This window comes from Prosopis cineraria, unplaced genomic scaffold (assembly GCF_029017545.1).
Source record: "Prosopis cineraria cultivar Desert tree isolate PC_DT_omini unplaced genomic scaffold, ASM2901754v1 PC659, whole genome shotgun sequence".
Lineage (NCBI taxonomy): Eukaryota > Viridiplantae > Streptophyta > Magnoliopsida > Fabales > Fabaceae > Prosopis > Prosopis cineraria.
Window position 1 is genome coordinate 17,548 of NW_026555984.1, and position 24,987 is coordinate 42,534.

General features: G+C 29.6%; 3 protein-coding genes across 6 annotated transcripts; all 3 read left to right on the top strand.

The window, feature by feature from the left end:
• Positions 1–837: 837 nt before the first annotated feature.
• LOC129297944 (bifunctional riboflavin biosynthesis protein RIBA 1, chloroplastic-like) lies at positions 838–6,897 on the top strand. Of its 4 annotated transcripts, none has more exons than XM_054936291.1 (8): positions 901–952; positions 1,686–1,874; positions 2,205–2,601; positions 2,849–3,070; positions 3,289–3,611; positions 3,894–4,023; positions 5,405–5,701; positions 6,396–6,897. In XM_054936291.1, the coding sequence occupies exons 3-8, from the start codon at positions 2,224–2,226 to the stop codon at positions 6,660–6,662; spliced, it is 1,617 nt and encodes a 538-aa protein (XP_054792266.1). In that variant the 5' UTR covers positions 901–952; positions 1,686–1,874; positions 2,205–2,223; the 3' UTR covers positions 6,663–6,897. The 4 variants fall into 4 exon arrangements, with proteins under 4 accessions (XP_054792264.1, XP_054792266.1, XP_054792265.1 ...); XM_054936290.1 differs by having other exon boundaries at positions 908–952; positions 1,686–1,793; XM_054936289.1 differs by lacking the exon at positions 1,686–1,874 and having other exon boundaries at positions 838–952.
• Positions 6,898–14,310: 7,413 nt separating this feature from the next.
• On the top strand, positions 14,311–15,010 carry LOC129297945 (classical arabinogalactan protein 1-like). Its single transcript, XM_054936294.1, has one exon. It carries the CDS (start codon positions 14,431–14,433, stop codon positions 14,833–14,835), a length of 405 nt encoding a protein of 134 aa, XP_054792269.1. The 5' UTR covers positions 14,311–14,430; the 3' UTR covers positions 14,836–15,010.
• An 8,607-nt stretch (positions 15,011–23,617) lies between these two features.
• Positions 23,618–23,995, top strand: LOC129297942 (classical arabinogalactan protein 1-like). The gene has a single exon (XM_054936288.1). The coding sequence runs from the start codon at positions 23,618–23,620 to the stop codon at positions 23,993–23,995; it is 378 nt and encodes a 125-aa protein (XP_054792263.1).
• Positions 23,996–24,987: the final 992 nt, after the last annotated feature.

The window sequence follows — 24,987 nt, forward strand, 5'->3', positions numbered from 1 at the left end:
GATTAAATTAAACGCAACTTGGTCATTTACATTAATTTTTTAATGGTAAAAAAGTTCTTAGAGACTTTGAAAGAATTATGGCATTTTCAAAAACCAAAATGTCATTTACATAATTTAAAAAGATTTTATTCTTATTTTTTCATAATTTTATTGAAAGCACATTCTCAGCAGAATTCTTTAAACTTATTTATTAATTATTTCAAATATGTTTAACTGAAATTAAAAAAATTAATTTTAAAAACTCATTAATTCTATCTAAAATTTTAATAAATTTATATATCTATTATATATATATATATATATATATTTATCATAATTAAATATACACATTTTCGCTTAGTATAAAGGGAAAAATTTATGATAAAAAAAGTTAATAAATAACTTAAAAATAAAAAAAATTCTCTTTCTGTGGAGTATGGTTTATTTCTCCCCCACTTATCATTAAAAATTTAAATCCTCTACAATTAAAAATAGGGAATTTTTTGTAAATTTTTTTTAGTATTTTTTCATTTTACTAGTTTTTATAAAATATAAAATCTTCTCTCTCTTTGTTAGAGAAGAAAGTTTCACACAAATTCACTAATTCTAATTTCGCAGGATTTAAATCCCATTATTAATTGCGTGTTATATTTGTTAACGGTTAATCCTGAGTTTTGCTTACACCGCAAGGGCACATATCATCATTTTGTTATTATATTTATGAAAATATTGGAAGGTTGCATTTTCGTTCATGTTGTTATTATATTGTCAACAGCACGTTGCAGACCATTCCCTCTCACGTTTTAATGTTCGTGGATGCTTCATGCTTCCCCGAGTTGCTTCATTTTCTTCCTTCTTCGCTGTTCAAATATATATATATATATATAGCAGAAATGGCTGCGATATTCACCAAACAAAAAATGGCTTCTTTCAATCTCTCTTATTCTCCAATGTCATCTCTCTCATGCCCGCGGTATATTCTCTCTTCCGTTTTCAAGTTTCTTCCTTTATTTTCTTTCTTTTTCTGGGCTTGTTTTAACCAGTTGATTAATTCTCTGGTTATTGCTTGTCTGAGTGTAGTCATTTTGTTTGTGTTTTCACCTTCCCTCTGTCTGTGCTTCCTTCTTAATTAGTATGGGTTTCCTTTGTCTGAAATCTTCATTTATGAATATGTGTGATGAATTTTCAACTCTGGGAAACCATTTGACTTCCATGACCCACAGTTTGCGTGAGATTTCACTTGTATTGAATGGTACTGTATATGGGATGCGGTTTTCCTGTTTCAAAAAATTTTCAATGCCAGAAGATGGTAAATGCAAAAATGGTAGCCTGATGTAAATGTAGAGTAGAGAACAATTTATTACTTTCTTTTTTCTTTTTTTTTCGGGGGGTTTTGAGTTTGGGATACCAATACCATTAGACAAAGCTTCTCAGCCTAACTTGTTTAAATTTAATCTTAATCTTGAACTCATAATTTATGCTCAACAGTTCTTATTTGACTTCAACCTGTTAACAACTCAAGGCTGAGTTGGCATTTGATCTCTGGCACTATTTAATGCTGGAAGTGGAAATTATCAATGAAGGCTCAATAATTAACAGATATCTGACAAGTCCTTACATATTGCACTGAAAAATTAAGATATTACTGCAATTTTCAGTTATCACGGATTCCATATACTATATGATGAAAATATTTCTGTCTTCAGTTTTATTTTTTCCAGGCGCATTCACTGCTGTAATTGAATGACCTGTTGCTTGGATTTGATCAAGGATTTGAATCATTTGAAGTGAAAAGCTTGTTAAGCGCTTATGAAGTAAGAGAGGGAGTGGGTTGATACAAATACTCCCTTATTGTGTGTCACTCACTTTCCCACTTCAGAGACACTTTAGCCTCGGTAGATCCGGATAGTTTGGCCCTGTGTTTTTCTTTTGTTGCGCTTTTCTTACATGTGTCAGTTTCTGGACCACCGTTATTTGCCTGTGACCTTCCATGCCATGTCATTGGAGAAGAATGCTAGGCCATGTCTTATGAAGGTTCAACTTACTGAGCCTTGCGCTGGCTTTGTGTGCTGGGGGGTTATGTAGCGTGAACGGCTTCTCATCATGTCCTTGTGTCCATAATTTTGAAATTTTCAGCTCTTTTTTTCCACTTCTATTTAATGTGCGGTAATAATGTTTGGATATCATGGTTACCAATTAAACTTGGAATCTTCTGTTCTGTGCAGGACATGTAAGCAGTTCAAAATGTTTAATGGATTGCACAGTATGAATTCATCTTTCGTAAATGGACACAGACATGAACTTGCTTTTGTCCATCTGAATTCTAAATTTTCTGCAAGTGACAATGTTGCTAGTATACCTAAAGCAACATTGATCTCTGGAGGAGGTGATCTTCTTTCTTATTCAAATGGCAATGATGCTATGAAAAGTGAAGATTTAAATGGCCATGAATCAGGAGGAATTGATGTACAGCCTGACGAAATAGCATTCGGAGCACGAGCAGCAGACGCCGTGTTAACAACCAATGGCTTTCCTGTTGACAAGGATGAATTTGATTTGGACAGGCCATCAGAAGGATTTGCCTCAATTCCTGAGGCAATAGAAGACATTCGCAAGGGAAAGGTTGATTTTTTTGTTCCCTGTTCCTATCTCGGTCTCCCTCATTCGGTGTTAATTGCATGTTTGGCACACAAAAAAGTGTTTTCTAGAAAGGAAATGGAGAATGCATCTAGAAAGAAAAATGGGATAGGTGTATTTACCATTTCCTTTCTAGAAAACACTCTTCTACCAACCAAACATTGCATGAAGTTTTGCTTTTGCTTGACCGATGACTTAGCATTCCGTTACTGACTGATATTTAATTTTGCAGATGGTATTGGTTGTAGATGATGAGGACAGAGAAAATGAAGGGGACCTGATTATGGCAGCAGAATTGGCAACACCTGAGGCTATGGCTTTTATTGTGAAACATGGAACTGGGATAGTATGTGTAAGCATGAAAGAGGAAGATTTAGAAAGATTAAAGCTCCCTTTGATGGTAAACAGTAAGGATAATGAAGAGAAACTTTGTACAGCATTCACTGTGACAGTGGTATGTTAAACTTTTACATGCATCAGTACAATTGGAATTAATCATGTGTATGTCTCTCATCAAGGTCATGCATTAGTATCATCAACGGGAACAGATAACATTTCTCCACTCAATAATGAGAACTGAACTTTATTGAGACAATTCACAATTGTTTCACCTGCATCTATTTGTACTATGCATTTCATTGTAAGCTTTAACAATTTGCACTGCATTTGTAGGATGCTAAACATGGTACCACCACCGGGGTTTCGGCTCATGATAGAGCAGCAACAGTTTTGGCTCTTGCATCTAGAGATTCAAAACCAGGTGATTTCAATCGTCCAGGCCATATTTTCCCTCTAAAATACAGGGAAGGTGGGGTCTTAAAGAGAGCTGGACACACAGAAGCTTCCATTGATCTTGCTGTACTTGCTGGTTTGGAACCTGTTGGAGTTCTTTGTGAGGTTGTAGATGAAGATGGTTCCATGGCTAGATTGCCGAAGCTTCGCCAGTTTACCGAGCGTGAGAATTTGAAAATTATTTCCATTGCTGACTTAATAAGGCATGTGGTTATTTGTCCTGGCTCATGTTCTATTTTGACGGGTTGTATGGTGACATCTGCTTCTAAATTTTCCTTTTAATATGGATGCCATAAACTAAACTCTGTTATCTGATGCTTTAGTTTTCTAGCTAATGCAGTGAATCCTTGGGCGGTACTTATGCTTGACTAAAATAATTGCTTTTCGGTTATTTTAGCTTGCATGCAATGGTTTTGGCTGTGTGGAATTTTATTGTTGCTTATTTGGTTGTGCAGTGAATATATTAACACATGATATCATTGCAGGTATAGAAGGAAGATAGATAAATTAGTAGATCGTGTTTCTGTTGCTCGAATTCCTACAATGTGGGGTCCATTTTCAGCGTACTGTTACAGATCGCTTTTAGATGGGATTGAGCATATTGCAATGGTTAAGGTGAGACCATGCTTGAATTTCTATTATATTCATGCAAAGTGCGATTTTCATATGTTCAATAATTTATTGTGAATCAAACCTTGTACGCATATGGACTGACCTACATTTGATTTTTTTTTTTTTTCAATTCTGGTCTTCCTGGCTAGAAGAAATCAATTAGAGCTATTACAATTTCCAACCCATTCTACAATGAGTTTTGTAGTCTTGTAAGTGGGTTAGCTAGAACCAACTAAAAGTGAGTCTATCATAATGTGAGTTGCCTGAGCATTACTTGAGCTTTAAATAATGCTCCAGAGTACTCAAAGTTGATGCAATTAACTCAAACAGTTGTTTGAGACTAGAGTTAGCTGTATGCTTTCTCATGCTTTATCTGGCCAAAGCCTATCTTATCTTGATACTCCCTCAAGTCTCACAGTGTTTAATGGCTTTAATGAGGGGTAATTTTTGATAAAATCAATAGCATCAATTAATTTTAACTACCTTTTTTAATTTTTATGATTTGGTTAAAAAGGTCTTCTAAGTAGTATACGGACTGAGTGATTTTATACAAGTATACTGATGCAAAGAGCTCTGAATATTCTTTTATCACCTAAAATCTATTTCCAAAATGGACCAAGCTTCATTCGTATTCATGTTCCTCAAGGTGCAAAAGTTTGTTACTCTAACACGTCCTTTTTTTCTGCAGCAAACTAGCTAGTACAGAAAACTCATCATGCCAATTCTACCCTTACCCCACAAGCCACAATATAGCATAACAGTAAAATATCCAATACTGAAAACAACACAAAACAAAAAAATAACATAGAAATCACATATCTCACACACACACACACAACATAAACCTAGTGCATGGGAAAGATGCCACTTTGCTACAACGTTAGTCTCTAGTTCAATGGGAAGCTTTTTTTCATTTTCAAGTTATTGCCTCAAAGCTTGCTGCTATGTTTGAGTCTCTTCAAATAAAAATGATGCAAATCTGAAGTGTTTTTACTGTTGTTTGAGCCAGTTCTAAGCTGCACTTTTTTCTTCAAAATGGAATTCTCATTTGAGACTTCGAAGAACTGTCAAGCTATCATATTCGCCATCATATCTTAACTGTGACAGTTTCTTGTAGCCTGAGGATTTGATACCTTTTGTTGCTTCTCCTATAGTTCTTCCCTCTCTTTTTCCCATCAAGAAATAGCTCTTTAGACTTACAAACCTGACTTTTCTTGGGAGGCTCCTTGATGTAAAACTCAAAACGGTTAATTAGAGGATAAGGCCGGGTGAATGCAACCCATACCAAGCTCTGATCACAATCATGTTGATATTTGATTTCTAGATTGTTCAGTGGTAAAGTCTTAGTTGAATTAGCGTTTTAACTGTTTTGATTATTGAACAGGGTGAGATTGGAGATGGAGAAGATGTTCTTGTGAGGGTACATTCAGAATGTCTGACAGGAGACATATTTGGATCTGGTAGGTGTGATTGTGGAAAACAGCTTGAACTTGCTATGAAACAGATTGAGGCTGCTGGGAGGGGTGTCCTTGTATATCTACGTGGACATGAAGGAAGAGGTATTGGATTAGGTCATAAGCTTCGTGCTTATAACCTGCAGGATGATGGACGTGATACTGTCGAAGCCAATGAAGAGTTGGGATTGCCTGTTGACTCGAGGGAGTATGGCATTGGAGCAAAGGTAACCCACCATTTCTCTTGTTTTAGTTTGCTGTGATTTACAGCTTAGTATTGAAAACAGGGTCAACATAGCCAGCTGAATTAGTGAACTGTTGAATCAGTACATTAACCAATTCAATGAAATGTTTTGTTCATTACCGAGCTGACCATTAACTCATAAACCAATGACTCTGTTGTTAACGTGACTATATTATCTAGTGCAACATACAATTCTAACATTTTACTCTTTTTAGACTATAATATAGGATATTGATAACTACTTCACGATTCTCAAAAAAAAAGTTAGGTGGAACCTTACTTTTTTAAATTTTTTTTATATCTTTCTAATTATACCCTAATTAAATATCTTATATAAATACCTTAATAATAACAATTGAGATTATGATGCATCATTTTTGTTTTTTCAAAAAGAAGAAATAAATGAAATAAGGGTATAAATGAATTGGTGAACCATTGAATTAGTACCTTATCTAATTCAATCAAATATTTTGTTTACAACCACTCTGATTATTAACTCTTGAACTAGTACCTTGGCCAATTTAATGAATAATTTGATTTTTAATACCTTGATTTACAGTGATAGTGAGATTTTACTTGAAATATATTATCTGGTCCTACATACAATTCTAACACATTACGGATCACTCTCATAGAGAGAAATGATTGATGGAGAAATGTTGAAATTGTGGTTGCAGATACTGAGGGACTTGGGTGTTAGATCAATGAAGCTGATGACAAACAATCCAGCAAAATATATTGGATTAAAAGGCTATGGTTTGACAGTTTCTGGTAGGATCCCATTGTTAACTCTGATCACAAAGGATAATAAGAGATATTTGGAGACCAAACGTGCGAAAATGGGACATGTCTATGGCTTAGAATTTAACAGCCAATTGAGCAGTCAAGAAGGTAGCACTGGCCATGAGGTTAACGTTGATGAATCTAAAGCTGTTTCAGTCTGATCCTAAACCCGTCCCTATAGCCCCAGAAAAAAAAAAAAAAAAGAGAACTTTTACATATATATAAAAACCAATGTCATTATAGATAGTGTGGACTTTTTACATCAGTTTTATAATCAGTTAAGGCTGTAAAACAGGTGTAGAAAGGTGTAGGAAAATTTAAAAAAAAGAAGAAGAAGAAGAAGAAGAAATAACTTCTTCACTTAATATACAATTTGTGAGTGAAAAGTTATCTGATCATAATATTAAATGATGTTCCATTTGTATCCTTATCATTTTAATAGCTTTCTTGCAACTTAAGCAAGGCAAGAAAATTCTCTTTAATTAATGAGGATTTAAGTGAAATATTGAGATATTTTTTAATAAATAAAGCAATATAACAAGTATTTTTAATCTGCATGTAAAATGTTTGAAACACCTTAGATAAGGGATAAGAGCGTATATAATGTAAGAGAAATACTTAGATAGATCAGATGCACCATGTCATTTTTTATCTGTCCAATTAAAATATTTCAAGTAGTATAAATAAAATCTTGTGTGAAATTTTTTAAATTGATTTTATTTCTCAAATAGAATGCATATTTTTATTTTTTGCATTTTCTCTCTCTACTATCATTAAATATCAAAATCAATTTATATTTAATGTCATCTAAATATTATATTTTTATTCAACAGACCGCAAATGTAGTGTATCAGGTTTACCTAAGTATTTCTCTATAATGTAATGTAATGTAATATAACAAAAGAAAGGGGAAAAAAAAAGGTTAAAATGATCATGACACATGGTGGAGTTGATTGCAAGAATAGATTGTGCTAGCGTGCTTCTCTTGATAACAAGATTTTACAACCAGTGCCATGCGCAAGGAGATTTTTATTTATTTATTTATTTGACTGAAAAGAAAAAAGATAAAGATTTTAATGAGTTCAATTTTTTTAAAAAAATAAATAAGTGGGTTTAAAAAAATTTTTCTTAAGGTATCCCAACAATTAAATGAGACTAATCCCTCAAGAAATATAAAGGTCATTTAAGGAATTGTTTTCTCATAAATAATATTTTTTCATATACACTTTCAAGAATTAAATTTTAAAATGATGTTTAAAAGGTACAAACTATAACTATTAGTGTCACATTTAATAGAGAGAAGATATAGAAGGAAAGAATAAGAAAGCTCAATTAAAAACTTATAACCTCATTTCTCCATTTTCTCTTCAATTAAACTTATTAAAATACCCGCCACTTCCATTTCATTCATATCTAACTAAATATATCATAAAACTAATGAACATTAATATTGAACAACTGTTGAATAATAGTATTTATATAAAATATTAAAAATATAAATGACTTTTCCATCTTATAATTTTTCATCTGTTCAACTTGAATTTCATATATCGATTTCTTATCTTTTATAATTTATTCCATTTGTGTATGTTAGGAAGTTGGACACCTTCAAAATTTATTGGTAGCATGTGTATTAGAGCTATTTTAATAAAATTTTTTAATATTTTTTTGTCATAGTCAACCTCGCAATAAAGGTGGGATTCAAGACATGCCCGACTCTTATAAGCCTGGTCTTTAAGAACTTAAACCCTAAAGTTTAATTATCTAATATTTGATTTAATTTTAAAACTCAGCTCTTGTTTATAAGGTTTAGGGTCGGCCCCTTAAGCCCTCTTTTCATAAAAAAAATTTAACATTTTAATTTAAACAGAATATTTAAAATTTAACATAAAATAAATTAAAGTCTTATAAAATTTAACATAAAATTTAACAAAGATTTAAAATTTTAAATTTAAGATAAAGATTAAAATATTCATCAATATAAATTTAAATTCTCTTTATTATCATCTAAAAATAAAATATTAAATTCCTCATATATAGACACATTTGTTAAAAATGGAGATAGAAATTTAATATCAATTATTTTTTTAACTTTTTTTTATTATTTATAATAAATATTAATTAAATTGTATCATTATTAGTCGTATGTGAGAGAGAGAGAGGCCTTAGGTCTAATCTTTTATTCTTGACACTCTACCTTTTTTTGTCAAGCTGGGCCCCCCTTTTTTTTTTGGAGCAAAACCATATTTTTCATCTTCTCCCAATTATATAAAGTAATCATGGATCACAGTTAGAAAATAGGATGGAGGATAAGTACACTTTTTTAGTGTATCTATTGGATCTGATTATATTCCGTTACCCAGTCAACAAATTTTAATAACAAAGATTAAATTGATAAAATAGACAAATTTAATGAATCAAATTAATAAAAATATTAAATTTAAAAAACTAAGTTGATAATTGAGACAAATTTGAGAGACTAAAAATTTTATTATCTCATAAGTTTTCCCTAATTTTTCTTATAATATATTTTAATTTACCTAATATTTTTTATAATACTCCTTCCATTTAAAAATATAAGGTATTTTTTAAGAAATTAAATGTAAGACATTTTTAGTCTTTTAAAGTGTAATAATTATCCTTTTTGTAAAGTAGTCCTATTAATAATGACTTTATATTTATTATAGGATGTTCAATAGGGGTGAATATAGAAAGATAGGATTAGTTTGAAAGTGGATAATTACTTTATTAGAGGATGAGATTTAATTAAAAATACTTTATATTTTTTAACGGAGGGAGTATATTTTAATTTTCTTTTATACGAGTGTATTTTAATCTTCTAATTCTAATTGACATAGTAAGATAAATGATTGTACTTTTAAAAGAAAATGAGCCTCATGATTGGTGAATTATGGATAATGTTTCCGTTCAAACTTCAAACCATGTAAATAAAAATATAATTAAATTTTTTAAAAAAGATTATGTCATATATTTTTTTTTTTACTTCCTCCAGTTTTATGAAAAAGTTACCCTCTAAAAAGCTGATAAGTAAAGTACTTTGCATAAAAATCCTTATCATTAATCACTTTTTTAAATTTAACCCCTACGCAAATTTCTAAGAGCATAATAAATTTAATAAATGTAAACTGGGAAATCTTTTCTCGTTTAAATATTATTAATAATTAATAATTCAACTGCCTATTCATTCGGTAAGTATAGTTGAAACTTGAAAGTATTATCCTCTCATATTTTTAATGGGGTAAATAAATAAATTATCATCTCATACTCTTAATAAGATAAATAGGTAAATTATTCTCTAAACTTTAGTAATACTATAGATCTTAAATTTATTTATTATATAAATTATTTTTTTAATTTTTAAAAATGATACAATTCGTCCATTGATAAAATTTAATTTCAACTATTAATTGGCTAAAAAAGAACTTCAAAAGTTGCAAAAAGGACAAAAAACTTTTTTAGTTATTTTCATAATTGTTGAGTCACTGTCTGTAATTCTTGGGTTTTATTGTAATTCTTGACTTTTTTTATAATTTTTGACATCCTTTTTTGTAATTTGTTAGTCAATTAATGGTGAAAGTTAATTTTAATTAATGATAAATATTAAATTGCACTATTTTTAAAATTTAAAAAAATAATTTGCATGATAAACAAATTTAAAATTTATGGTACTGTTATTTGATATAAAATTTAGTGAGTAATTTGCTCGTTTACCCTTATTAATATAAGACAAATTTTAAAGGAAAAAAATTGATCCTTAATATAATTTAAAGTTATAAAAAAAATAATATTTTTTCAAGTTTACCTTTGTTAATTTTGGGTTAAAGTATACATTTAGTTCTTTAATTTTTCATAATATTTTATTTTAATCTTTTAACTTTATAAAATGTCTTTTTAGTCATTTAACCCTAATATTATTAATTTTATTTTAATAAATTTTTACATTAACCTTTCAAATATTGACAAAATATTTTTAAATGTTGACATATTAAGTTTAATTTTTTTAAAATAATAATAATTGACACAAAAAGTAATCATTTAAAACTAATGATGTTATGATTAAAGGATTAAAAATATACATTACAAAATTAAAAGATCAAATTAAAACTTTATATAAAGTTAGAAGACTAAAAGTATATTTTAACCTTTTTTTAATATTTTAATTTCTAAATAAAAATTTATTAATATTATTAATTGTAAAAAAGTTGAAAATTTATAATTAAAAATTAATTAAAAATATAACTATCATATTTTGATAAGTACAAAATTAGTTAAGTTTATGTGACTAAATTCACTTTATGTGGATAAAGTGTGTGGAGATATATATATATATATATATATATATATTATATAAAACTAGCTTTTACTTCTTCATGCATTATGCTGGGAGCAAAAACATATCAAATTTTATCACAGTAAATTTCTATTGTTATGGACTTATTTAAATATATTTATATTGTATTTCTTAATTTCAATTATGCATTTATAACAGAGAAAAGATGTATGTAAAACATTGGTTAGGAAACAAGTATGGTTAGAAATAACCAGACATGACACAATGATTAACTTTGTGATTTATTGATAGTTTGCAAATGATAGAGTAATTTATTGCATACGAAATGGTTATATACTTTTTGATGGGTTTATATTCATTTTATAAATTAAAACCTTTTGACTATGGCTTGATCCATTCTTTGTTTTTGCAGAAGCCTCCATTTAATGTTATGCTCTCACTAACTTTATATTTTCAATGGATTAATGCATAATTATGTACCATTGCATAATTCAAATGCTTGCATATATTCTTCAAAAGTATTACAAGTGCTCCAACTTTAATGAAAGTTGATGTGACGGTAATTTGAAGCGGTTAATTGTGTTTAAAAACTTAATTGTGTACAGATCATTAAGGTTGTGTTGAAATGAGTGGATTTAAGTTGAAAATTTAAATTTAAAATCTCACATTTAAAATTCATGAATTCTAAATTCTTTGTTTGGATGATATCAAAAAATTTAAATTATAATATTAAAATTTTTTATTTGAATCTAAAGTAAAATTTTAAATTTTAAATTCTATGTTTGAATTTAAAAGAAACTTGGATGACTAGTCAAAGTTGACGATCCAAATAGCCAACTTTCACTGAAATTTGACAGTCAAAGTTGATTGGGATTGTAGCACTGGGATGGAATGACAAACTACTATTAGGACTGAATCGAACGACGATGGGGACCAGACGACAACCTTCCATTAGGATTGGATAGATGGTGAAGACCGACATCAAATGACTGACTTTCACCTGGATCGATCATACAACGATGACAAGGATCGAACGATTGACTTTCGCTGAGAACAAACCGACGGAGACGATCAAGACAAGACAGCCGACTTCCATTAATACTGGAGTGACAACCGAGACTAGACCTATGACTGACTTATACCGAGACTAAATAAATAGTGACAAGGATACGACTGAGACAGCATGGTTGACTTACTCTGAGATCAAATCGAAGGCAACCAAGACGACGGGGATTGAATGATCGACTTTTATTGGGACTGGATTGACAATGATGACTGGCACCGGACTAACACAAACAATTGGCACGAGAGGGCAGACTTCTATCGAGATTAGACCGATGGCGACCGCAATGATGGGGACCAAAAGACTAACTTCCATGCCGAAAGGTCCTATCTAGGCTGTCCCATCCTGATCGTCATTGTTCATTTGGTCCCGATAGAAGTGAGCCATCTGGTCATTGTCAATTCGATATTGGTAGAAGTTGATCGTTCGGTCCGATCGTCATTGTCACTCTAGTTCTAGTCGTCACAATTAGTTTGATCCCTATGGAAGTTGGTCATTCGATCCCCATCATTGCGGTCACCTTCCATTCAATCCCAGTGGAAGTCGACTATCCTGTTTCGATCATCACCGTTAGTTCGGTTCCTATGGAAGTTAGCCTTTCAGTCCCGGTCAATGGTGGTGGCTCGTTTCCGTCAACTGCAGCCGTCCATTCACAGTCAATGGTGGCGACTTGTTTTCATCAACTCCGATGGTTCAATTTAATTATTGTTGGTGGGTCGATCAAATTTTCGTGACTTTGAGTCAAATTAGAAAAGATATTGAGTTAAGATTTGAAATAATAAATATTTAAAATAAATTTTAAATTACAAAAAAATTGATGTAGAACTTGAATTTAGATTTGGATCAAATTCAAATTTAAATATTTTTTAATTACTTAAACAATAAATTTAGCTCAAATTCAAATTTAAATTTATATGTATCTAAATATAACATAAAAGAATTGCTGTCTTGTGTGAACTTATGTACTCAGTCACAATTCAAATTCTTCAAACAACTATAATCATTAAAGTACCATACATACATACGTTATATATTATAAAATAACTTTTTTTGGACAGCTGGTTTTTTTTGGGGTGGGGGGAGGGGGGGGAGCTTATCTTTGGACATGTTGCCAGGCCAGGCTTTCTTTCCTGTAAAGTGGGACGCCAACCACGTCTTCGCTTTACGATTTCTAAATTGAAGGCTGAATACTTTTTCATTATTTTGACGCTTTCCTTACTAACCAAGGTGAGATGGCATGCTATATTATTAATTTATTGTAGTTTCCAGAATCCTTCACGCTTGACTGGTACAATATTTATCTTTAAAATATGTGTCTATTTTCAAGGGCTTTTTTTTTTCCTATTACAAAATAAACATAGGCTGCTTCCTATAGCAGACTAATTCAAAAAAAAAAAATTTATATATTTATTTTTATATATTTAATATACTTGTTTTAATTAAATTGTTATATTAAATCATTTATGTATTATTTATTATATAAAAGATTTATTATTAATATATTATATTCTACTTGTTTTGATTCGGTTGAATAAAAATATATTAAGCATATAGAACGTATCTAAATCTTTCAATTTCTATAAACTTGCATAGCATTTTCCTAAGATGCACAAATATTTATTTATTTATTTATAATAATAATTTTTTACCAATATTCATAATAATAATTGAATCAAAAGAATTTCAATTGAAAATTTTAATTATAAGCTTTTGAACTATAAATTATGAATTATAAATTGTAAAAACTAAAACTGGGGTTATCAAAACATAAAATTTCTCAAGAATTGAGATACTGAATTAAAAATTATAAATTAAATTATTTTTTAAAAATACCTGGTTAATTAATCAACGTAATTTAGGGTGATTAATTAAATGGAAAAAATTAAATATATAATAGTTGGTCATTTTTATATTATTTTCACCAGCTTTTTTTTTTTTGTGCAACGGCTAGCAGGAGAATCTAGGCCCTTTGGCTTTGAACGACGACGTGGTCCCCGCAGTGTCGTGCGGTTGTTCGGTGCCGTTTTTTCGCCGCAGAAAAGTCTGCAAAAATTTTCAACTTTATTGTTCTTTTCTTTTCCTTCTTTTCTCCTTCCCTTTTATTAAATAAACACGTCAATATTCGACCGTTGCGACTTTTCACACGTACTCCCCCTCATCCAACGGTGCTCATCCATCAAACCTCCTTTTTTAAAACCACGTGTACGCACGAGATTCATTCACAGCTGTAGCTATAGCAAAAAGCAAAAGCACAGCTTGGACTCGCTCATTCACCACTGTCACTTTCTCTCCGCGTTTCCTTTCTTTCACACTTTGAACAGTCAATATAGACCGTTAGATTATACCTCGATCATCGTCAATGATTGTACTTCATCAACGGCAAATATTGCGTCTTCTCGCGTTTCTTCTTCTATAAATACCCCTAAAGCCTCTCTTTTCAGTCACAACTCAATTTTAGATTCCTCAGAAGAGCTCCATTACTAAGCTTAGAAATTTCAACTCTTACGCACACACTCTCTCTAAAAACCCTGTTTCCTCTTTCTCTATCTCTACAATGGCGAGCTCCAGTATTGTGTTGATGCTAGTGGCTGCTTTGTTGGTGAGCTCTACAATGGCGCAACAATCTCCCGCTTCTTCTCCGGCAACGTCGCCGACGGCGGCTCCAAGAAGGGCGATGGCTCCGGCTCCAGTGGCAGTGACGCCATCTGCGAATTCGCCAATGGCTTCTCCTCCTGTTGAGAGCGGATCTGCTACTGCTCCATCTCCATCCACCGTTAACTCTCCTCCTTCTCCTCCAGTGTCTCCATCTGCGTCACCTGCTGCTAATCCCCCGTCGATTGCAGCCACACCGTCGGGATCTCAGGCACCGGCTCCGGCTACAAGCGGTGCCGTTTTGAACAGACTTAGCGTCGCCGGCTCCGCCGCTTTTGTGATTGTCGCAGCCGCTTTTCTGGCGTAGACAGATTTTGGAGTCGTCGACGATATCATGATATATTCTTTCCATTATTTTATTGTGTATTCTATTTTATTATTAGCGTGAATAATTTATTTTCTGTTGGATTTTTTGTTGATTTTTTATTTAGTTACAATTATCTTTTGGATTCTTTATATATAATATAATTTATTTTACAGCATTTGACACTTTCGTTTGATTTATTGTAACGTATTAATGTGGGATTGGTGATCTTGTTCAAGCGCAATACGTACTAAATCATATTAAGCAATTAATCATGATTCTAATTGCAACAAAAAAAAGAAATCAATGATATTTGCAATTAAAATTTATAAGGCGAAATAAAATAAAATTATAATATTACATTTATAACACAATTCTGAAATTTAAATTATTTCACTTTCAATTTATGTGTTTTTATTTCCCTCCACCAAGTTACTCTTTAAAAATTATAAGGTATTTTTATTTAAATTTAATTTTTCAATAAAGTAGTTACTTACTTTCAAATTAATTTAATTTTTTATATTTATTCTTATTAAATATCTTGCAATAAATATAAATTTATTATCAATAGAAACAATAAAAAAAATAATGATTACATATTAAAAAATTAAAAATATTTTACATCCTTGAACACTTAACAGAGGGAGTATTTATTTTATTTTAGAACAGAATTCTTGTTTATTATAAATTTTGTATTTAACCTTAATAGCCATTGAGGTTTGATTTAAATTAGTTTTGCAAAGAGTATATAAAATAAAATAAAATAAAATAAATATCAATTATCAACAAAGATCATATATAAATATTTTGATCCTCCTCAGGAGAGATAAATGTTTTTAGCTACTTACACTTGGGTCTAATTCTAATATATAATATATATATATAATATATATGAATATTAAATTAGGTTAATATGCAATTTGAATATTGAATTATAGGTTTAGAAGTGTGATTTGAATCCTAAACTTTTAAAAAGTACATTCTGAATTTTAAATAATTAAAATTGAAATAATTTCACCTCAATCATTAATTTAGACAAACGTTTATCAAATTGAGACTTAATGTGTTATTTTTGTCAAATTTTACTCTACTTCTCTCCCCTATCTTCATTTGATACAAATTACATATTAGATCCCAATTTAATAAACATTTGTTGAAACTTCATCAAAGTTTAGAATACACTTTTTAAAAGCTTATGACCTATAGTTCAGGGTTCATTGCATATTAACCCTATTAAATTAATAAAATAAATTAAAATTGAACTCAAGTGTTAAATTGAAAAGTACAAAAAAAAATCATATGTTTTTCTATTTTATTTTAATGTTCCAATCACTTTAACTAGTAAAATAATTTTACAATAAACGTTTTAAATTTTCAATCTAGAAGCAAAATTATTAGAAGAATGATAGTTAGATTTCAAAAGATTGAATTAATGATAATTAAATTCTTAGCAAGAGTATTTTAAAAAATGAGTTGAAAATATTAATTTAAACAATTACAAAAAAAAACTCTAATTATAATGTGAGAATTATATTTAAAATTAAATGTATTATCTACAATTGAAACTCTTGAATTTATAATGATTTAAATTGATATTTTCAACTCTCTTTTTTTCACAAAATTTTATTAAGAACTTAAGTACTTAACTAGGATTAATTTTAATTTTTTTTTTCTCGACCTAATTATCATTCACTCATAATTCTTTCGATTTTTTTGGAATGGGAGGAACAAAAGCAAATTGCGATTGAAAGAAAGTGAGAGTCATGGACCCGTGGTAGCGTAATGTAGCTTTAGCTTTGTAATGAGAAGGACGGGACAAAATTTACTTTAGACTGCTTAGTGTTGGCACTTTAAATAAATGCTTTTTTCCTTTCTTTTTTCTTTTGGGAAAATTAAATGAATATTTTGAACGTAAGGAGGGTGTGAATTTGGTTTCACTTTTGTGTCTTGCCTTTGCTTGTACCAGGAAACACGTAATATTAATAGTATTGGGAATGGTAATTCATGCTTTTTGGTCACACCCAAACATGACTTTGCCCACCTTCACATGACTAAAGTGAAAGAATCATGACCAAGTACAATAGACTCATTAAATAGTAAAAATATTCAAAATTTTCACATAATTGGGTCATGTGAATTTGTTTTACAGTTAATAAAAGCAATAAGTGTTTTTGACCTCCCATAGTCCTATCCCAACATCATTTTTATTTCAATCCTATTATGTCTTCTCCCAAATTTGTTAAGACAAGATTGACTCATCTTAATATAATCAGGATGGAAATAAATTAATCGAGGTCAGTACTTCATGATCACTCATAACCCTTGACAACTTTCTAATTTTTTTCTTAATTTTTTAAAATCAACTATAAATTATTTCTCTCTGTTTTTTTTTTTGGGTTCATAACTATAATTTCTCTTGGTTCCATGAGAGAGATTACAAATAACAAAAATTGTTATAAATTTTATATTATATAAGATACATTTTGTATATTTACATGGAATCTAAAATAAGTTGCATTTTCTATAATTTGTGAACAATGTGACTCTTAATATTTTTTTAATATTGATATTGATTGATAGCATATCACACTATTCATAAATTAAGAACAGTTCATCTCATTTTTTTAAAGTTTGTACCATGGAAACGAAAATAGCATCTAATTATTTTTATATTTTGTCTACATTCTAGATTATCTTTATTTGACAATAAAACTTGAACTTAAACTTAAACTTCCCTTAAAATTCTTATCGTTTTAAAAATCAAATCAATTTATGAAATAATATAGACATTAGTTAATTATTTATTAGTTTGATTATAAATGAATGGCCTTGGAGTGTTTAATGTGTTCAATAGATTGATTAGCTTAGTATGTAAATCCTAACCTTTTCCACTAGCACCATTGGTGCTTGCAACCGTAATGGAGTGTGGGGGGATTTTTTTTTAATAATGAAGGGTATTTATATAAATATATTTAAAATTTTAATTCTACTAAAATCCCTTAGGACTTGAACAAAACTTTTCTGATTTAAGGATTTTTTTGAAATAAAATCTCTTACTAGGGACTACTGTGAAATCCATACATGGCTGTGCTTAAAGTGAGAGATCCAATATCTTTTTTATTCAAATAAATAACAAAGTCTCTTGCACCATGGAAACAATTAGATACAATCATAAAAAACATCATTCTTACACCTTTCTTACTATACATATTATTATTATTTTTTATTGCTTACCCACTTAGTATTCTTGGTCAACTCTATTCTACGCAAAAGACTTAACAAAAACTTGGACCAATCCAAATCAAGAAATTCATTATTAGTTGATCCACGGAATTTTAATGCCACTACATTTTCAAAATATGAGGTTGAGATTATTGGTTAAGTTGAAACAATTCATTGCTAGTTAATCCAAGCATTTAGCAGTTACACACACCCATTCATAAAAAGGAATTGAGCCCATAAGTATGTTTTTATTTACCTGAAAGGATTTGGTGTCACTGTGGCATCAAACTATTGGCATGGTTTTATTGATACCACAAAATTTTGGGTGTCACAAAATCATAGAATTTTTAAATGCTAGGAGTATCGTTTTGTGACACCAAATCATAGAAAATATATACTTGGTATGGTTTTGTTGACGTGGTTTTAACCCACTTTGGATAGTGTTTATTATTACCTGTGTTAGTATATACTTTCTATGTAATGCAAGATAAATAAGTAAATTATTTCTTGAATTTTAAATTTAATAACATTATAGACTCTAAACTTATTTATTGTATAAATTATTCTCCTAATTTTTGAAAATGGTGCAATTCAACTCCTACCGTTAATTTTAATAGTTAATTAATCAAAGAATGAAAGAAAAGGACCAAAAAAATTATAAAAATGACTAAAAAAATCTTATTTGTAACTTTTGAGTCTTTTATTGTATTTTTTATATAATTTTGGAGGTCATTTTTTATTATTTTATAGTTAACTAAGAGTCATAGTTAATTTTTTTAAATGGCATAAGCTAAATTACACCACTTTCAAATATTGAAGGAATAATTTACAAATGAATAAATTTATAGTCCATTGTGCTATTAGATATAAAATTTAGAAGATAATTTACTTATTTATCCTATAATATATACTTGAACTTCTTATCCAAAAAGAAAAGGTATGTGGCTTATGCCTAAAATTTATAACCTATATGCATGTAACAAAGAATATGAAATCCCATGCAATGCACATGGGACTAACTTAGCAAGATAATGAAATACCATATATATTAAGTGTTAAAAAAAAATCATAAATGCATTGGCATTGCATTTATATTGTTTTATTCTGAAACATTCACCCTCGTTGCCTCACTCTATCTGATAGAGTATCCGAAACATTATGTTTTTTTTTTTTTGTGGAATTGAAACATTCTCTTTTATTTCAACATTTTTTCTAATTATATTTTTTTCCTTTTCAATTAAATATTTAATTTTTCATATTTCAAATTTGTTTCAGCCATTGGTTTTATCCCTCAAATTTATTTTTTATTAATATAATCTCTTAAATTTATATCGGTTATTGATTGGGTTCTTATTATTTAAAAAGAAAGTAACATTATTAAAAATTGTTAATATGAATAACAAATTATTAATGACAACAATGTAGATTAATAAAAAAAATATAATTATTTAGTTACGAAAACTACAAAATCTAAATTAAAAAAAAGGATAAAACATAATATAAGAGATTATATTGATAAAAATTAAGATGGTTTGACGGTTAATTTATTTTCATCTAATTATATATACATATCAAATCATTAATATACTTTACATATTAAATTATTTTAATAATTACTTTATATTTTAAAACTTTCAAGACTCATGTGATGATTAAAAAAAAAATAACGTGTCAAATTGATAGCTGACACAAACTTAAAAAAGTAGACATTTTACTACTCCCTTAATTAATATATATGTAAAAATCATGGTATTGAAATCGGATCGGATCGACCGAGTCAACCCGGACGCTTGTTCGGTCTGGGTTTACTCCTAAATCGATGAGGGAATGAACCGGTGTAACCCGGTATAACCCAGTGGGTTGACTGGGTTAACCGGGTTATTATTTTTTCAGACAAAACCCCTAAAATGATGTCATTTTAGGAAATTTTTTTTCATTTTTGATTTTTCAGAGCTTTAAGTTCAGAAATAAGATAACAAAAAAAAGTAAAACAGAAGTCAAAAAATAAAAAATTAGAGGCAGAGCACGCTAAGTCCAATCTAGATTTCTAGACAGCATTCAATTTAGCTTTCCGTCTGCGTCTCTCCTCTCTTGCCCTAGCCTAATCGGCATCTCTTCTCCAACTTAGTCTCCGTCTCTTCTCTAGGCTCCAGTTCTATTTCCGTCTCTTTTCCAGCTTAGTCTTTGACTCTCCGTCTTTTCTCCAACACTATCTCCGTCTCTGTTATCTCCATCTCTTCTCCAGCTTAGTCTCTGACTCTCCATATTTTCTCTAGCTTAGTCTCTGACTCTCCATATTTTCTCTAGCTCTATCTCCGTCTCTGCTGTCTCCATCTCTTCTCTAAACTTTTGAGATTGAAGGGTTGCAATTGTAAGGATAGATATTTAAAGTGTTGTATTTTATTATTGTTAGACTTTTGAGTGGTTGGATTTGGTTGAATATTTTTATAATTAATATCTTTTTATTTAAATTGTATTATTTTAATCATGATCGGTTTGCCATCGGTTCAACCCTTGATTTAACCTTAATTAAACCACTAACTCGTGACCTAGTGCCATGATTAGTCCGATTTTATGTACCTTGGTAAAAATGTACGTGCACCTAGCTATGGTGCCTCTTTTTGCCACGAATCCTTGCAAAATCAAGATAAATGCAAAGGATGTATTTGAAGAGAATACATTAGGAAAAATTTAAAATTTTAATTCAATTTAGGGGATAAAAGTAAAAATAAATTCAACTTCAAAAAAATTAAAATACAGTTCATTTATTATGCAAAATCACTAGTTGTTAATTTTTTTATTTCACTTGTAAATTACATTTATTTGTTAAATAAGCAATAATATTAGTTATTAATTTGCTAACTTTACTTATCAATTTACTAACATCAATTGTAAATTATAAGACCTATCAATAATTTACAACTGATATTAGTAAATTACAAGACTGTCATTAATTTATAATTAATTTTAGTAAATTAACAAGTAAAGTTAACAATTTAATAACTGGTGTTGCTACTTATAATTGAACAACTGATGTCAAATCTTATATAATTACTAATATGTCAACTCATACAATTTGCAACTCATATTATTAAATTAACAAGTGAATTAAGAAAATTAATAACTAATGATTCTGTATAAAAGTTGAAGGATATTTTGATTTTTTTACAATTGAAAGTATTTTTACTTTTATTTTTTTGAATTGAACTAAAATTTTAGATTTTTTTAAAATCCATTAATAATTATATCACATCCCTGATTTTTATTTGAAATTCTCCCAATGCACTAATCCAAAGGATAAGAAAAGGTAACACAATAACTCCCACATCTTATTATGAGATGAGAATATCATGCAAATGCAATATCTACATTTCGTCACACTTTTTTTATGGGTTAATGGGAAATTTAGCTCTTAAATTATAAGTTGAAGAATATCAAGAACCCTAAATTTCTTTTTTGTACAATGATATTTCTCAACTTTTAAAAATAGTGCAATGTATTTTCTATCATTAATAAAAGTTAATTTTATTCGTTAATTGACCAAAAAATGACAAAAAACACTAAGAAAATTATCAAAAAGTTACAAATAAGGACCCAAAAAAGTACCAAAAAAGATCAAGAAAAATTCATCATTCCTTTTTATAATTTTAAGGTTATTTTTTGATCAATTTATAGTCAATATTAACTTTAATTAACAATAAGAGTTATATTGTACTGTTTTTAAAATTTAAAGGAAAACATTACACAAAAACAAGTTTGGAATCTCAAAGATTCCTAGACTTATAATTTAGAGGTCAAATTATTATTTAACCTTGTTTTTAATACATTCATCGCACCATGTTCTCTTCAAATGCATAGAATTAAAGATAGATGAGCAAATTATTTTATGAACTTTAAATTCAATAGCATAATAAATATTAAACTTGTTTATTGTATAAATTATTTTTTTAATTTTTGAAAACAGTATAATCTGGCCCTTGTTGTTAATAAAAGTTAATTTTTTCAATTAGTTAGTTAATTAGAAAATGACTTCAAAAATTATAGAAAATAATCAAAAAATTTAAAAAAGAATCCAAAAATTATAGACAATGATAAAGAAACTATAGAAAAGGACCAAATTTGGTCTTTTTATGTAATTTTTAAAATTATTTTATGTAATTTTTTAGATCCTTTCTTTTATCAATTAATGATTAAAATTAATTTTAGTTAATAATAGGGTCAAATTATATCATTTTTAATAAGAAAATAATTTGTAGAATAAATAGGTTCAAATTTTATAATGTTACTAAGCTTAAAGTTTAAGAATAATTAACTCATTTATGCTATAATTAACTATGCTCTTTATCGGATCCGTTTGAAGCTTTGAATATTTGACCTTCTTAAGTTCTTCCTTGATGTTTCTTGGGCTACGGTACGAGACCAAAAATGCAAAGGAGTTGCCGCCCCGTGATTAACGTTATTGTTCCTCTAAAGCAAGACGCGTTTCCTTCTAATTCTTCCAAACGCAAAAGAGTGAGAAGATAATATTCGTGCCCCCTTACTTACTCATCAAGGTGTGAGAGGATAATTTCATTGTTATGATCTTGAATGACCTACCATTTGAGTGTAGAGATTTTTTATCAAAAACCTTGATTTAGTTTTTATTTATACTCCTCCCTCTCATTTTATAAAATATTTTTAAAAATGATTTAATATCTTAAAATATAAAATATTTTTTAAAAAAATACATTTCATTAATAATGATTATTTCGATACATTATCTCTCATTATTTCATTCATTAAATAATTTTTTCCTTTGTCTCTTATTAATAAAAGATACTTTAAAAAGTTTATAAAAAATTAAAATTGTAAACTATACTCTCTCCATTCAAAAATTTAAAATATTTTTAATCATTTAAGGTGTAATTATTACTTTTTTTTAAAAGTATCCTATTAATAATAACTTTCTATTTATTGTAGGGTATTTAATAGTGATAAATATGAAAAGATAAGGTTAGTAGGAAAATAAGTAACTATTTTATTAGGGTGAGATTCAGTTAAAAATACTTTATATTTTTAAATAAAGGAGTACTATTTAATAAATTTCATTAGTAAATAATTATGTCAAAAAATATTTTTAAATTAAATAAAGGAGAATTTTTTAAAAAAAAAATGGAGAGACAATCCCACCTTCTTGGATCCCCCATTTCTTTCACTCTTCCCAATTTCTTGACCGTTGCCTCCCTCTCATATTTCATCCAACGGCTCTCCTCACCCTACTTCACGTGGACGCTCACGATCCACCCAACTAGCGTCTCACTATCATCATTTCCCCACGCGCTTACTTTGAAATATGGACCGCGTGACCTTTCCCCCACGACGTGCCGATCATAAAATCACGCGATCCAACGGTCATTCTCATCCCCGCACACGCATCTTCGTTTCTACTTCCCGACTATAAATACTCCCCCTCTGTTCTGTCTTTCTTCATTCTCACTATCTCTGTGTCAGTTAGTGCTTCTTCTTTCTTCTTCTCCTCTCTGTTATTCTTTGTTTTGTCGTCTTCTTTCTCTACCTCTGAGAAATGGCTCACGCGATCACTGTGATTCTGATGGTGCTCATGGCGCTGTTCGTCTTCTCTGCCGTCGCGCAATCCCCGGCTCAGTCTCCCAAGGCAGCGACGACTCCCTCACCGAAGAATTCTCCGTCGCCGGCCTCTACTCCTTCTTCCACCGCGACTTCACCGGCTGTTTCTCCCTCTCCGACGAGTGCGAGCTCTCCTCCTTCGCCTCCAGCATCTTCTCCGTCTCCTTCTCCATCGCCTGCCGCCGATACTCCTACTTCGATCGCGGAGCCTCCTTCTGAGGCTCCGGCGCCTTCCGAGAACGGTGCTGCTTCGAATGGCTTTGCCGTCGCCGGATCTGTTGCCTTTGGCATCGCCGCAGCTGCTTTGTTCATGTAAAGCGCCGCATTGTGGAGCTCCAACGTCACCCACTACTTCGGGATTGATCAGTGTTTAGATTATTCACTGTTTTTCTTCTTTTAATTTTTATTTGTAGTGTTTATTTCCCATACTTGTTGATCATTTCGTTTTTATACAGTGTGATAAATGATATTCCATATTCTACTTATAGAATATTTCTTCCAATTTCATCTCATAAATCTAACCCCTTGTCATCAAATATAATTAATTAAATCCACCAAAACTACAATCAATCAATAATTAAGTAACAAAAAGAAATGGTCGTCCCTATAAGATTGAACAATTTCGTAATAATTTTATAATGTCAATTTTATAGTTTTTTTCCGTGGAATTGTTGGAGTAAAAATCCTAGAGAAGGATTATAATCCTTCTAACCTAATCTGCCTTCTCCTTTTCAAAGATATTCAATTTTGCAAAATTTAATTAACAATAATTTAAATTCAGTAGGTAACCACCAAAATATTTTTAATATTTATATACTAAATAACAGGATATGTTGATTTACAAGATATCTTCAAATATTTGCAATTTAATTTTTAATATTTGTATATTAAATATGATATCCATCAGCTTAAGGAAAAAAAAAAATCTGATCACCATCTAATTAGATATGTAATATTACCCCCAACATAAAAGTAAAAAAAAAAAATCCATGATATCAAATATGTTCCAATCAAATCATACTTTCTATATTATGTTCTAATGTGCTTTTAATTTTTCTTGCGTGTTTTATGGGTCAGTAAAAGAAAATATCTGTTGGATATTTTTTCTCCTAATAAAAAAATTCAGGAAGATGTTATCACGCCAAAAAAAAAAAAAGTGATCGCTTATTATTATCATTTGCGACACGGAGTGTGAAAAGTTTTACCCCAATTCTTTCTATTTAAAGTAAGTATGCGCCAAAAAATAAAGAAAATAAATTGAAATCCGATTTCGTAATCTGATTTTTGAGAGATTGCTTCGAATATTAC